The 16,604-nt window shown below is 43.1% G+C and overlaps 1 protein-coding gene across 3 annotated transcripts in view; it reads right to left on the reverse strand.

Moving 5' to 3' along the window:
- Positions 1-1,686: 1,686 nt before the first annotated feature.
- Positions 1,687-16,604, reverse strand: part of UBE2H (ubiquitin conjugating enzyme E2 H) — a 97,831-nt gene continuing 82,913 nt past the window's right edge. For all 3 annotated transcript variants that reach the window (XM_046670508.1, XM_046670507.1, XM_046670509.1), the window contains 2 exons: positions 10,903-11,031; positions 1,687-5,986 (listed from right to left, as the gene is read on the reverse strand). In XM_046670508.1, coding sequence (XP_046526464.1) covers positions 5,862-5,986; positions 10,903-11,031 — 254 coding nt within the window. In that variant the 3' untranslated portion in view covers positions 1,687-5,861. The remainder of the gene's footprint in view (positions 5,987-10,902; positions 11,032-16,604) is intronic.

A 16,604-nucleotide genomic window follows, 5' to 3' on the forward strand; every position in this document is an offset into this window, starting at 1 on the left:
TAGGTGAGGAGCAGGGAACACCAGAGTCCAGCGTCACAGGAACACATTCCACAGGGTAGAGGGCAGCTTTCCAGAGATGGCAAGAGAATTTAAGGTAAGAGTTCTGGGGCTCTGGGCCCACAACTTTCTTCCCCAGGACAACATGCCTCAGAAATGCCCAATCCCCTTCTCAGGGAAGGGCCAATGCCTCAGGCAGGCGGTGGAGAGGCCCCTCTGCCCCTGGGGGAGCAGCTGGACTGAGGCTGAGAGGTGGCATTGATGCTGGGTGAGACTACTGGTGAAAGAGGACCCGAGCCCCACTGAATGCACTGAGACGCTTCATGGGGCAGTTTTCAACCAGCTGCCTTACGTGAGATCAACAGAATGACTGTTCACATGACCTACAGATCTCTCAATTCTCCTTTCAGCTGGAAAATGGGTGCTCTAAATTCCCAAAGCTCTTTGTGTCCCAAAACTCTGTGATCTTGAAACCTTCGTGTTTCTCAGGGATGTAACATCCCCTCTCAGGAGACCATCTCCTGTGATGTGGCATTGTTTCAGAGCCCAGATGGAGTTCTGAGTCACAAAGTGTCAGAGTCAGAACCTATTGGTTTAGGGCCCTCATTTTACAGATGAACCCGAGGCCCACAGAGCAGAAGACACACAGCTGGTTCATGTTAGAGGCAGGACTAGCACTCACAGCCTGGTTCGGTCCTTTGGTCCCCTGCATCCTCAGCTGAGGGGTTGATGACGACCACTTGCAAAAAGGCTGTTCAATGTTTTGCTTCTGAGCACCGGAGGCGGCCAGGGCAGCTTGGGGATCTCCTTGCCATGGGAGAGCATGAGGTGTTCACACCAGAGCACCGTTCCTGGGTGGCCTTGCCCTCCTCCCTGGTGGCCTCAAAGCTGGGCCTACTGGAGAATACATCAGGTGCAGTGAGGAAGAAAAGGGGTGTGAGGGAAACGAATAAGTAAACGGTGGAAGAGAGTTGGGGGAATGAGAACGTGACCAAAGGAAACCTCTTCCCTTTGTCTTCAGGGCCTTCTGACAAAATCAAGTAGATTCTCCAAGAGACTAGGCAACATTGCCCTCTGGTGGCCACGGAGGGCATATGCTTTAGAAAGGAATTGAAACGCTGGGCTAACCCAGTGATCAGCTTCGGATGCGGTACCCACAGCTCCCCCACCACATCCCGGATGAAGTTGGCACTTGGCACAGAGGGGCACCTGTTGAGGCAGCTAGGCCCTGGCAGGAAGCTGCACTGCGTGTGGACTCCAGGCCGAGCGGGCATCCTTTGCTCAGCATTAGTTGATATGGCCTAGGTTTGAGCTTAACAGCAGCATGGGAGCCATCCCTGCCAATCCATGTGGGGGAAGGTGGGGTGCTCCAGGCCACAGGACTTCACAGAAGAGATGGCTTTTCAAGGCTCCAGTGGAGAAGCCTCACAGTAAGCTTGTTTATTGTCAGCAGTCACCTGGCCCTCCAGGGACAGGGACAGGGACTCTGAGCAGGGCCTCTTACCTATTACTGCCTACAGGTGATATTCTCTTCCCAGACTAACCCAGTCATCTGCTTGTAAGAGCTTCTCTGTCAGAAAAAGCCAAGGTCTGCTGCTCAGAGGAGCCAGACGATCAGGGAGGGGCTCTGAAAACGGGCTCAGTCATCATGGGGGCTGCTAACTTATTGATCAAGGTCCAGCCATTTGCCAAGGTATATACACATTTTATTTAAAAAAGTTTACAGTTTTCATTATACACAGCTATTAAGAGGTTATAGTCAGAGGCATTTGTCCTGTTGACAGAAGTGCCCATTAGATCATCACAATGCAAGGAAAAAGGTGGAAGGGAGGAGATAGGGCGAGGAAAAAATAAGTGATAAAAAGCTTAGATTTCAATTAAGGGCTGGTACGTCCCTTTTATCTCTTCAAGTATCACACAATATGTACCAAATACAATCAGTAAATAATGGCCATTTCTTCCCAAGCCCACAGCCAAGACAAGTATTTGCTGGATTAAGAGTCCTGGCCCTTCCTCAGGCGAGCGGAGAACCCGCACACCTGAAGGCTGTCACCTTCCCCTTCCCCAAGGGGCTTCCACTCCATCCAATCCCTAATGGAACCGCCAAGGTGTTCAGTGGCCAGAGAAAATATGAACACGGATTCAGAAGTCCAAAGAAATGCAGGATTTTGCGCCCAATCAGAAACGATTTGATTTTAGTCAACAAGGCTGTGGACCCAGTTAGGAAGCTGATGAAAGTAACTCTTGCTAACTTTTGTTAATGGCTTTCACTTTCTGACTGAGTCCCTACAACACAGAAGGGCCACATGCCATTTAAAATCAAACACTAGTTCCCAGAAACTTGGTGTCTAGAAACGTCACCCGCGGAGGCCAGAAAAGGATCTGTCTTTCACGATTCTCAGCCATCCCAACAGGAGGCCTAATAAAAAGCAAGTGTCAGGCCAAGGCCAACCATGGCTTCAGGGAGCCTTTTGAGGGAAAAAAATTCCTTCAAGGGGAGACACTCCTCAGGAGCTTAGATCAGCCAGTTGGCAATTAGAACATCTTTTGAAGTGGAAGAAAATGTTAGGTACTGGAGAGATATATGGCAACTTCTGAAAATCATCTCACTAGTATAAAATGCTGGTTGAAACTGCACAGTAACCTCAAGGAGTGCGATGAGACTGGAGACAAAAGAGCAAAAATGCCAGTGTCTAGCTAGGCTACCGCTAAACGTAACCTCAAGGCGCCAGTGCTGGGCCGCCCGCGAGCAGTGCATCACAGCTGGGATGCAGCCATCTTGCTTGTTGGTGTCTGGCGAGAGCTCGAACTCAGTGATTTCAACGGGGGGCAAAGAAGAGCTTGTGCTGGTACACCACAAGGTAGGATTTCAAAAACTATAGATTCTAAGAAGGGAAGGGAAGGGAAGGGAAACTGCCAGAAGCAGCTCTGACCTATCACCACCTTTAAAAGCAATAATGTTCAGCCCTTCTGAGAGGCTCTGGATGTTTTTCTGAGTGTCATGAAGGGACAGCCTGGAAAAGCATTTGCTGTTGTGACACCCCCAACTCCAGCCTTACTCTGCTATCTATTGTCGGACCCAGAGTCCTCAGACTCACGGCCCGGCTTCTTCCAGCTCCCTCTGTACCTATAACTATGGTCTCTACTCCTACTTCTCCCAGGTACAGGGAAGGGACAAAAAGTTAGCGTAAGAAGGAATTCTCGTCAACTTATCAAAAGTCAATTTCCCAGTGGAGATGGAAAGCCCCACACAGAACCAAAAACATGCATGGGACCAAGGTTAGTGCCCAGAAAGGACGGACTTGCGCAGAATGAGAGGGTACAGCATGACTTGGGTAGCAATTCCAGGAGCTTCCAGTGCTAAGAGAATTGAAGCCTAAATTACACCTTCATCACACAGACTTGGATGGACACACACACACCCACACTCTGCAGCCATACTCAGATCTGCTTCTTAACCCCCACAACCTCCCCTAGTAAGTCTTCATGTGGGAAGCCTGCACCACCAGGTTCCTACCGCTGGAGCTCTCAATCGGAGGCAAGCTGCTATCTTTTCATTAGAGAAATATGGATTGAGTCGGGGAGCAGGGCTGTGGCACTGCTCACATAACTTCCCTAAACTTGGTTCTCCTAGTTTTTCTGAAAAGATTAAAGGCAATTATTACTGGACATTATTCTTTTGAAAGGGGTAATTAGAACACTATTGTTTATACAATATTGAAAAAATACAATTTTTTATTGTTTGAACTCAAATCACCACCCAGCACTTTAAGCCTACCCTAAATCGCACCTACAGTCACGGTTATAGCACAAGCAGACTGCTAGTTCAGCAGGTAAGCAGGTTAGACAGTGCCAGCACAGCCCCTCCCTCCCCCAGAGTAATGAGAAGACAACGTGCTAGATAAGAGTTAAAGTACACCAGTACATGTTAAATAGTTAACACTACCCTCCGACAAGCCACAAATGCTAGATAGGACACTCAGTACGGTTAACTAACCACAGCCCTACGTAACTGCACTTTTAAATTTTCTTTAAAGAAAACCTTTTGCTTCATGCCCGTAATTAACATAAAATAAGTAAATTCTTTGTCTTTTTATTTAGGAAAATAATCATGCTAAAAGCAAGTGTATTTTCTATAATAGATTTTCAAAGAAAAGATTGATTGTGCTTTTTGAATAAAAAAAGATAGGATATCTTCCAACCTCATTGACTCAAATCTTGTGGAATATAGCACTTATAAACTAAAAAACACACATCAAAAAGAAAAATTAAGTTATCCCAGTGGGACATTCAAAAATTGTCTTTAGAACGTTTTAGGATTGGCTAATTCTGCTATTGTCCTATTGGTTGTGGCAAAAAAAAAGAATACAGAGCTGCTGTCTAAAGTTCTCCAAATTCAGCAGGCAACGCTCAGATGTGAAAGGAACTCTGCCGGCAACCTGGACATATGGTTAGCTGAGTAAACATTTGATTAGCAGGCATTTTAAACTGTCTGATTTCCTCTTAACATATACAGGAGAGAAAGTTTCCTTCCTTCCAAACCTGTTCCACTACGTCATATTTCTGAATCCTTTCCTCCTATTCAGTCACACTCTGAAAAAAGCAGTTTGTTTTTCCCATGTAGAGTCACTTTGGGTACAAGAACCTTTATTTGTTCCAAATATTACTCATTTTAAATTTAGAATACGTGTTGGGTCTGAAATACCCATTTCCCACTCCCACAAGCAGGTGATGACCAGGCTGCTGCCAAGAGCAGCAGCGGAAGGGAGAAAAAACCAAAACATGAATGAGAGTACCCAGGAGTCCCAGCCGCCAGACGGGTCTTCTTCCCGAGGCTAATGGTCCACGGAGCGGCTGTCTGAGGAAGAGGCCATCTCTTGGTAGGTGAAGATTAAATCTGCAACCTTTCTAAGCACAATTCACACACACACCGGAAAAAGGAAAAAAAAACCTCAAAACAAAAAACTCACAACCACCCTCAAATTTAAAGCTCTCAGTCCAGAGTAGCGGTCTCAAAGTGGCCAACAATAGGATGAGGGTGTGACTCTGCATGTGCTGGATGGGAGGAAACATCTTCTCAGTGCCTTTTCTCCTCCTGTCGTCTCAAAAAAGGTCTGGATTACAAAGCTCTACCCAAGAAAAAGAATCAGGTTCAGGAAACACTTCCAAAAGCTCCTCCAAAGCAAACACGTGTGGCTGCAGGGCCTGGTAGCGAGAAGGGCAGGAATCTACACATAAAAATGTACTTAAAATCTGAGTCAAAAAAATTGCTGTAAGTTTCAACGCTCCCACTAGCTCCCTGTTTTATACTGTTACTCCACAGCACGGGGCCACCTAGGATTCGCAGGGAGGAGCAGCTCTGATTCTGATGGGGCTGGCTCTACATGCTCCCACAGCAAGCCTTTTCCTCCCCAATTTTTCCTTTCCGTTTAGAAAAAGCACTATTCTATCTTCCAAGAACAGTCCAAGAACTGGTTGGTTTGGTTTGTTTCTTTGGAACCATCAATAAAAGAAGCAACTTTTTCCTGTTATTTTAACTCAAGTCTATCTATCAGAGCGGCTATTTCTTTCGACAGTTCAGTAGCACACAGGCTGACTTGGCCAAATGGACTTATGAATGCATGCATTCGGACCGCATATTGCTACCAAAATGGAATGTGGGAATATGCTATGCACCTCAGGTTGAGAAATGACCAAGAAATCAAGATCTAAAGGGTGATATATAATATATATATATCAATGCTATTATTCATAAAAACCTTGTTTAGTAATAAAAAAAATTGCTTTGTTTAAATATGAATATTATAGTCTGCTTCTCATGGTTAGGAAATAATAGTCTTTCTGAAAAGCAGGTGCTTTTTCTACTACAACTCCATATCCTGGGCCTCATCTTCCGAAAAGTCAGACATAGAACTCTCCGACGAGCTGTCACCGGTGCCCTCTTCCTGCTCTTTCAGTGCCTCCTCCGTTGCATATTTCTGGATGTACTCTGCACAGGGGGCGGGGATAAAGAAAACACAAGGGCCGTGAGCGAGCAGGCATGTGCTTCAGCGACCCCCAAGCTGGCAAGTCCCAGGGAGGCTGGAGCTTTCATTACATCCCGGGGGTAACAAAGATGACAGTTAGAGTCACTAAAACTAAGGGGAAAATCCCACAGGGAGATGTCTTTTGAGTTCGTGCACTTTGCCCCCTTAGTAAGAGAGACAACGCAGAACACTTGATTTGCAGGGGAATAAGTACACTGCATCACCATCCTAGAACTCCCTCGGGCCATCACCTCCCAGGCAGATGAACACCCCAGGTGGAGGTGCACTAGGCAGCCGACCACCACGGGCCTCGGCTGCACGCCATGGGAAAGCCAGCAGATGTCCAGGACAATGCCTGGTGTTACATGTCCTCCAACTCTTTCCCTGTTGGCTTACCAACATGGCGCACTCCTCTAAACTTGGTGGACTGGGGAAATGTGAACCCCGTACTTTCTATGTTAATAAAACCATTCACCTCCCCAGATAGAAGAGGACTAACTAGTTAGGATTCCATAGTAATTTATAAGGAAATCCTCCATCATTTTTAGATTTGCAGTAATATAATTACAGTCAGCCCAAATCTATTATTTTAGGAATAGATTTTAGCCTAAACAGAGCCTGCCTGTCAGGTTTTTGAAGCAGCTGGTAAAAACAGTCTCTCAATCTGCTCAGGAATGAGCTGCTACCTGGAGACACAGCTAACCTCTGAGCAACTTCACCATTGATTATTTACCTGAAAATTTATGCTGCTATAGTCTAGGCTGAATCTGCTAGCTGAAAAAAATTGTAAGAACTGCTGAATAAACAATTAAACTTGTTCCTAAAAACTCTTTAAGTGCATAGTGTTTTTGAGTAAATAGCCTACACACAATATGAAGAGACAAGACAGTGAGAATCCTCTTCAGAACAGCCGGCAGGAGAAAACAACTCCTCAGGTTCTTATGCTTTGTTTTTCCTCCTACGGAGCTGGAGGAACTAAGTGCAAAACGAAGATAAGGGAAATGGCCAAACAGGGTGCCCAATTTGAATAACTTAGTGCAAGGGTGTAGCTAAGAATACTTTTTATATTTTTAAAGGGTTGTTAAAAAGAAAGAAAGAAAGAAAAAGAATATGTGACAGAGACATGTGGTCAAATCTGGCTCTTTACAAAAAAGTTTGCAGACTTCTGACTTAAGAGTTCTACAAATTCATTATAACAAAATTTTACACTGAGATAATGAAATTAAAAAGCCCCTGATAAGGAAGAAACTTACCCTAATGCACCTTTTAGAATGAAAGAAATGTTTATTAAAGCCTTTGAAATTTTATTTTTACTCTCTAAGGGGCTGGCTACCTTGCTTCTTCCTTTGTAGAAAGAAGTTGCTGCACTTTGACATTGTTCTCTGACACTGTAATCTGATAGTATCAGCCTTAAGTATATTCAAGGAAACAGATATGTATTAAGTGCTTACTAGGACAAGGCCTTTCAGGAGAGAGAAAAATGCAAAGCAAGGTCACTAACATGCAGGAGAAGCAGATAAAGATAAAAGCAGTGCGCTGCTGAGCCCATCAGAGGGAAGGATGGAGGAAGGGGCTGCGGCCGCGAGCTGGGAAGGCAATCGCATCTGCACTGACCCTTGAAGAAGTCCTCAGTGGCACTGTAGGAAGCGCCACTCCATGGGAAAGGCACAGCCCGGCCAAAAGCACAGGGAAAGAAGTGGTTGCGATATTAAGACACAGCATTAAGAGAGAACTACAGTTGTTTCCTTCCTTTAAAAAAATCTGAAGCAAATAAGGCAAAAATGTACAGGTTTTGCTTTACAGTCACATGTTGCTTAAAGACTGGGATCTGTTTTGAGCAATATGTTGTTAGGCGATCTCGTCGTTGTGCGAACACCATAGAGTGAGCTTACACAAACCCAGATGGTATAGCCTACTACACACCTAGGCTTTATGGTACTAATCGTATGGGACCACGGTCACCCATGTGGCCTGTCGTTGACTGAAAGGTTATGTGGCGCATAACTAGTTGGATGGTAGACACACGGCTGTTAAGTTATGCTGTTCTTCTGTAGGGTTGAAACCTTCCATGACTAACTAAGGAAGCAAATACACTTGGGTACCTGAAACTCATCTAATTTGATTGTCACATATTGATGCATTTAGAGGAGTAAAGGCAAAGATGTAGATCACTCACAGTAACAGAGTCCTGAAGGGCAGGCTAACAGGCCACTCAGTGAAGGTTTCTGAGCAGGGAAGTGACATGTCTTTAGACAGCTCCAAGGTGGCCCGTCCTACAGGCAGTCCAATATTTAGAAGATAAAACAGCATCACCTAAATATGAATGCTGACCAACGTTCACGGTAAGAAAGGGTGCCTACACCAACCTGTGATGTTAGGCATGCAAATGTCCAGGAGGCAGCTGGGGAGAGATGTCACACCTAGACACACATTTTGGGAAATCATCTACCTAGAGGGGATCATCTAAAGCTGGGAGGGGTGAATAAGCTCTCCCAAGGGGTGGGGGAGGAAGACAGGGGGTCGAAGGACGGAATCTTAAGAGAATGACCATGTTTAGGAAATAGAATGAGAAGAGTTTTCACAAAAGTAAGGGGTAAAATACCAAAGCTGCAGAGAGGTCCAGGAGAATGGGTCTCGAGAAGGGTCCACATGATTAGGAAGAAATGAGGTCACAGACTCAGGAGAGGAGCCAGAACAAACTAGACTTCTGGAGTTTAAGACAAGGAAGCAAGGCATTTGAAAATGAAAGGAAATACAGAGCAAGATTCCTAAAGGAGGCCACAGGATTTGTGAAATGGCCCTCTGACGTCTGCAGGTGAAGGAGGATCAACAGTGCCAGGAGGAAGCGCACAAATGGGGGAATAAGCTCACAGGTTGCTGAGGGGAGGGAATCTGAGAAATAAGACAGGACATCTCTTATTTCCTGTAGGAGGAACAAAAAAAAGATGGGGGGAATATGTACATATAAAAAGTCCAGTAGGAAGTTGGGGTGATTCAGGTCTGATAGCCATGATTTTCCCAGTTTACTAAGGAAGACAAAATGATAGACAATAGTAACATTTCAGAAAGCTTGAGCTAGCGAGTCTAAGATAAAAATGTGGGTTGGGTCCCTTTTGTAATTGCTGCTATAGCAGATAGGTACTAGACACGGATAGTGTTAAATTGCTGAGGCATAATGACTCTAACAACTATGGAAATATGCTCTGCGCCAAGATATCTGTGGGCTGCAGACACTGTTAAGTGATTTCTATGTCAAAATTTTAACACAGTCTCATAATAGAGTTTTATCTGGTTAAAACTGACTGCCTTTTTCTTGAAATACATGTTTGTTTGGCTATATAGATATTCTACATAAATTAGATATTAATTTGCAAAGCACCTGAGATCTAAGTAAATAGAGTCGATTTATTTCTACTTTATCTCAACAAAAGTACCAGACAATACTCGATAGAGACCTGGGAAGAATGAGAAAACAGAAGGAAAACCATTGCTCAAGAAATAGCCCCGAATGCTCCCGTTTGTCTCTTACCTGCACAGCTAAGACTGAAGACCTATATATTCAAGCTCTTATAAATTATTTCTACCCCTATCTCTTGCAAATGTACCTCAGAGGGGCCACACATTTTGCAGAAGTTGATGTTCTGAATTGCTATGCAGATGGGCAAGTCATGCTAAAAATTGGGTAGATACCAATGCCTGCCATTTGTTAAGAAGAGCAGGCCCTTGGGGCCGGCCCCCTGGCCGAGTGGTTAAGTTCGCGTGCTCCGCTGTGGCAGCCCAGGGTTTTGCTGGTTCGGATCCTGGGCACAGACATGACACTGCTCATCAGGCCATGCTGAGGCGGCATCCCACATACCACAACTAGAAGGACCTGCAACTAAGATATATAACTGTGTACTGCGGGGATTTGGGGAGATAAAGCAGAGGGGAAAAAAAAAAAAGAGCAGGCCCATTTTTACAGACTTTGAATTCCTTTCCTTTTTGGTGGGACTTTATATATCTAGACTTTTCACTATGAAAATTCTCAAACATACTTGGAGATAAAAAGGACAATATGATGAACATTGCTAAAGTTGTGTGGAGTTTTAGATGTTCTTTCGTAACTATATTTTTATTTTTATGAAATTCACATCCCATTGGCATATAAACTGTTTAAGAATAGGAAAATAGGATTCTGAATCTTAAAGGATGAGCAAACTACTACTACCAACTTCTAACTTTAATAGCACATTTCAAGTTTTAATAGAAAAATCCCATAAAACCAGGATACCAGGGCCAAGTATCTGCAGTAGAGGAGAAATGTGCCTGGCTGTAAACTTCCCCAATTAAAGGCAAATCAGTATGGGACCAAGAAAAGATGCCACTTGGGTGTTTTTAATTCAATAGGTAAAAGAATATAATTTTAAAAAGTCTAAAGATGAATTTGGCATTTCCCAGCTCCCAAAAAGCTGCTTTCCTGAAAGGCCAGGATGACACTATCTATAAACAAATGTGAGATTATGCCTTTCAATTAATACTTTACCCTCAAGTCCAAATTTCTAATTTTAAAAGAGGAAGCAAACGAAGGCAAAGGTTTTTTTGTATGGGTGTCCACAGGGATTTCTGGCAGAGATACATCCACTACTACCCAACAGATGAGCCTGACACTCTCTCATCTTTCCTTTCACTCTCTCTCTCTCCCCCTCCCTTCTTCCTTGCTGGTACCTCCAGCCTTCAAAGGTGTCTCTGACCCTTGGAACGACAGAGGCTAGTGAGCTCTGCTCTAGCCCACAGCTGTCTCTTTTTAGGCCTGAGAAAAATGATCAGAAGGACTTTTAATTATCAAAGCCCAATAGACTTAAGCTCTTCTGTATCAAGGTTAAACTATTTGCCTTCTTACCCTTAATTTTCTGCTTGTATTCTTCTGGTCGGTGGAGGTACATGGCTGCAGCGTCACCATTGAGAGGATCTATGGGGTTAGGATAGGCCAACAACTGGGGCAGGAAGGACTCAAATATATTGGTAAGATCTGAAAAAGTAAACAGAAATACGTCATGCATGGAACAAGTAAGTTCACCTAAAATTCACTTGAATTCAGTAGCCAAAACTGCTTACCTTCCTAGATATTTAACCACATGGATGTATTTCCATAAAAGTGTGCTCCATTACATGTGACTTATATTACATATTCCGTTCAATGCCAATTTTTAAATTTAAGTTTAATTTGAAGAACCACATAAAGGTATATCTGATACTCACTTTGAAAGGCAATTGTCCCAATTCTAATTCACTTCATTTTCTAAACCAAGAAATTAGAAATATTACATACATTGTTTATTAATTAAAACTTGGGGCTGGCCCCGTGGCTGAGTGGTTAAGTTCATGTGCTCCGCTTTGGTGGTCCAGGGTTTTGCCAGTTCGGATCCTGGGTGCGGACATGGCACCACCCATTAGGCCATGCTGAGGTGGCGTCCCACATGCCACAACTAGAAGGACCCACAAGTAAAATATACAACTATGTACTGGGGGGATTTGGAGAGAAAAAGCAGAAAAAAAAAGAAGATTGGCAACAGCTGTTAGCTCAGGTGCCAATCTTTAAAAAACAAACAAAAAACTTGTGTCCCAATACTCTACAGCACTCTACATTCCAACAAAATGAGTAATATCATTGATATGAGTAATATTACTTGATATCACAATTTTCTACAGCTTTGAAAACTCCCACTCTGACAAGTATTCAAGCACCTGTTATAGGCCTTGACATTTAACTCAATTCTCCTAACTTCTAATGAAGGTAAATATAACCAGTTTCTCAATTTTCTGGGTAATGAGGATAGGAACCTATACGGACCACTTTAAGATCATAAAAAAACCATGAAACAGTTAAATAGCAATCTACTGCGTTTATTAACTCCCTTGTCAGATTCAGCACAAGGTGCTGGGTGTACACATGATATCTACACACACAGTTCAACAAAAACTCTGTAGCCGCATAGTGTTTTATAAAGGATACAGGCCTTGAAAACCTGTAAAATAAACTACATATCCCCATAAATTCAGAGATGCTCTCCCATTCTCTGTGCTTCTCAGCAGACCTAACTGTGGAAAGTTAACGCCTCCATTTCTCTGCCCTCTCTAGTTACTCTATCACGTTTTATAGAAAACATTTGTTTCTAGAGGGAAGGCTAAAATATAGCAGCATAAGAACTACTCTTTGTTCTGCTCTTTTAAAGGACTTTTTTTTTTTTTAGAGTGAGCAGTCTTATCCAGTACTATAAATGAACATTTTGTCAAGCCACATCACTTTAGATCAGTGGTGCTCAGCCAGGGGTCATTTTGCTTTCCAGCAGACATTTGACAATGTATGGAGAAATTGTGGTTGTCGCAACTGGGGGTGGGAGGTGGGAGGGCAGGTGTTGTTACTAGCATCTAGTGGATAGAGGCCAGGGAAGCTGCTAAATGGTCTATAATGCACAGGATAGCCCTTCACAACAAAGAATTATTGGGACCAAAATGTCAATAGTGTTGAGGTTGAGAAACTCTGGCTTAGATAAAAGAGGTTAGCAAAACTTTTTTTGTAAAGGGCCAGAATAAATACTTCAGGCTTTGTGGGCTGCATTCAGTCTCTGTCGTAAGTACTCAGCTCTGCCACGGTAGCACAAAAGCAGCCACAGATACTGGGTAAACAAATGGGCGTGGCTGTGTTCCAATAAAACTTTATATACAAATACAGGCAGCCAAAGTCTGCCAACCTCTACTCTAGAAAACCCTACAATAAGAGGAGGCTTCTCCTTGTCACTCTAAGGTTAAGAAATAGTAGAGAATAAGCTAGAGCTCCACTATTCAATAGAACTTTCTGCAATTATGAAAATGTTCTGTATCTGCACTGTCCAATGTGGTGGCCACATTTGGCTATTGAGCACGTGAAATATGGCTGGTGTGACTGAGGAACTGAATTTTTCATTTTATTTAATTCTAATTAATTTAAATTTAAATAACTACATATGGCTAGTAGATCCTGTATTGGACAACTCAGGTCTAGAGAGTCATGCAATGGAGAGTCCCGACAGCTTGCACAGTTGTGTTCTCATGCACAGATGTTGACACAGAGCAGGTTTACCTCTAACCCCAAGGTATGGACTTGGTATTATTACACAGACTGAGGCTATTTCACCTTCATAAGACTAACTTCCCAAAGAACCACATTATGGTAAGACTCCCATGTACCAGGAGACAAATGCAGAGATTCCTAATCAAAAAATCAAAACAGGGGCCGGCCCGGTGGCTGAGTGGTTAAGTTCGCATGTTCCACTTCAGCGGCCCAGGGTTTTGCTGGTTCGGATCCTGGGTATGGACACAGCACCACTCATCAAGCCATGCTGAGGCAGCATCCCACACAGCAGAGCCAGAAGGACCTGCAACTAGAATATACAACTATGTACTAGGGGGCTTTGGGAAAAAGAAGAAGAAGGAGGAAAAAAAGAAGATGGGCAACAGATGTTAGCTCAGGTGCCAATATTAAAAAAAAATAAAAGACCATGCTAACTCTGAAAAATTTTTTCTTTTCCTCTCTTTATCCTTAGGTGGGTGGGTTATTAAGGCAGTGCTAGAAAATGCCAAAAGGTAAGCTAATTAAGAAGAAAAAACAAGCAGGGTGGAAGTTTTACAAATTGAACATGATCCTGGAGCAGGCAAGAGGTAATAAGAGTTACATCAACACTAGTAACAGTAACAGAATGGCAGCAGCAACAGTTTACACTTACATAGCACCTACTACAAGCCAGGCACTTTTAAACACTTTATATAAACACTCTTAATTTCACTATAGCCAATGAGGTAGGTACCATCACTATCTCCATTTTGCAAATGAAGAAACTGAGGCATAGAGAGGTCAGAGGCTGAGTAACTTGACCAAGGGCCAGGTTTCAAACCTGGGCTTATCTGCTCTGCGGCCTCTGTTAATGGATAAAATGAACACCGTCTCAACCTTCGTGATGGCACAAGCTCCCTGCATCTCGGCATCCAAACTACATACCCTCAGAAATGGCAACCCCCACCTCAAAGATTTCCTTTCTCACGAGTTCAAGGCCAGCCAGATGATCTCTAAGCAGAGCATGTTCAGGAGTTTCTGTGGTTGAAACTGTCTGATATTTCAGAGTCAGTGTGCTTGTTTTCAAGTAGCTCAACCACAGGAAGCAGCTCACAGCTGTTCACAGATACCCATGCGTAGTGAACTGGGCCAGGCTTCTCCTGCTACGTCATCATTATAGGTGCTGCTCAAAAAGATTAGCAGCTGAATGTTCCTACCAAACAACAAAAAAACCCTTAAAAAATAATAAAGTACAGGCTTTATTCTCTTTAAGGACTGTTCAAAATGCTTCAGGACTCGAGAAACATTGCAGACAATATGTTTCATAACTAGGTGTTTCATGTGTTCCAGGAAGAGATTTTACACCCTTCCCCACTACTTTTAAGTTTTTCAAGCTACCAGTAAGTGGCTCTGCTTAGGTATTTGTTCCAAACAAATAAAAGAACCCTCAATTATTGGTTCTTCCTTCCTGTGTCTACTGTCTTCCTGCATTAACATACTTTTGATCCATTGTACAGATGTGCTGAGTCACACCTGTAAAACAGAAGAGCAGAAAAAGAAAAGTACACAGCTCAGTTTCAGGTGAAGATGACAGCCTCTGAAAGCCAGGATGTTGTGGCTGTGGCCATTTTAAAGCAGTACAGCATTCCTGAAAGTGGCTAACAGAGTGATTACTCCCAGGAGGGCCTTCCCCAAAGGAACATCTCTCAAACTTGCAGATGTGTAAAAAAATCTTCTTTCAAGATCAAGATGTTGGCAGAAGGGACCTAAACTATAAACCAAGAATGAAATAAAGATACTCATTCTTTGGAAAAATCCATCATCATAAAGATTTTCTCCTAAAGCTATTACTAGCAAAAACATCTATCAGTTTAAACGCCTTTTTTAAAAAACATTAACCTTCCACTTTTTGAAAGGGAGAGAGCCAGACAAAGGTCACCCAATCTAGAGATTATAGTCAGCCGGCTCCATTACTGGCTGCTTTAATTTTTAAAGGAAGTCCCAAGATCCCTGAGAAGAAGGGTTTATGATGAGCAAACAGCTCTTACTTTTGCCTTGGACTAAATCAGCATTTACCAAACTGCACTCCATAGGACCAATGCTGCAGCCTGATCTTGGAGTATTAATGTTAACGATATTACAACACTCAGACCTCAGTTTAGGCACATAAACTAATGATTTATATTCATATTTAATTTTTAAAAACACTCAAATCATACTGATCTCTCATCAAAAGTAGCATCATTTAACCCCACTCAGTCTAGAGCAATGGTTCCTGGGCGAGTCTGGGTCCTGGCTGTTTGTCTATCAGAATTACCCATGGGGTTTTTTCAAAATCTGCAGGTTGAGGCCTCATACCTACCCCAGAGATTCTGATTTATGATTGGCTGGCATCCGTGTGTGTGTGTGTAGAAATGCACAGCCAGGAAACACTACCTAGCCTATGTAGGCCCCATTCTCAGAGACCAAATTGGAAGAGTGCTATTTGCTTGTGGATTCTTTGATTCAAGAAAATGTTCAGGTCTCAGCAGCTAAGCTGAAGAGGTCTAGTTTGGTGGCCCTCCCTGACCTTCCTGTCGTTCTTTTCTGCACAGTGCAATCACCATCACTTCCTCCAAGTGGAGGAATTCCAAACTGTAGGCATGAAAAAGTGGATCCATTTTAGAGGGGCATTAAAGGGCTGCTTTAGAGTAGAATAGGCAGTGACTGTGGACACCAGGTGGAGCAAATTCCATTACGCTGAACTGTCTCCTGCAAAAGGGAAGCTGGCTCCTTAGTGGTGAACAACAGATGAAAACCCTAGAAGACCACAAGTCTAATCTCAGGCCTTCCACTGACTTGCTCTTTGACCCTGGGCAGGTCTCTTCCTCTCTGTATCTCAATTTCTTCATCTGCAAAAAGAGAAGTATAATACTGCAGTTCCTTACAAGGAAAAATTACATATAACTAAAAATGACGATTAAAATAGGCTTCAAACTGCATCAAAGGACTAGACTAAAATATTAATACAAATATGACATCTTAGAGTAGAAAATTCAGCTACCTGTATCCCACAAGGAATTCATGTTAATTAAAATGAGTCACACTGAAGAAAAAAAAGCACCAATTCTTAAAGACACCCTAACTCCAGGTGACTCACAAAAACATGGCACATGGCTTAAAGGAGAAAGCATAGGAGGGGATGAATGAATCACACATCTCATGTTTTATTCTTGGCTGTTTATGAACCAGTGACCACAGGTTATTTCTTCTTCCTCTATTTCCTTTGAACGTTAAAATGGAAACTTTTATTAAAGCATGCTGCTATCTTCAGGTTAAAACTCTGTGGACACCCAAAGCTTGACGTGGTCTGCCCTACCAGGAACCACAATTACCAAGCAGATAGTCATCTCAGAGACTTTAACTTGCATAATCTTCATTTGTTTTTCAGATTTAACACTCCAAATGCTGTAAATTCAGAAAACACCACCATCCCATAGTACAGTCACAGCCAGATGCTGAGAAGCAGCCAA

The sequence above is a fragment of the Equus quagga genome, chromosome 8 (assembly GCF_021613505.1).
Source record: "Equus quagga isolate Etosha38 chromosome 8, UCLA_HA_Equagga_1.0, whole genome shotgun sequence".
In the NCBI taxonomy this organism is placed as follows: Eukaryota; Metazoa; Chordata; class Mammalia; order Perissodactyla; family Equidae; genus Equus; species Equus quagga.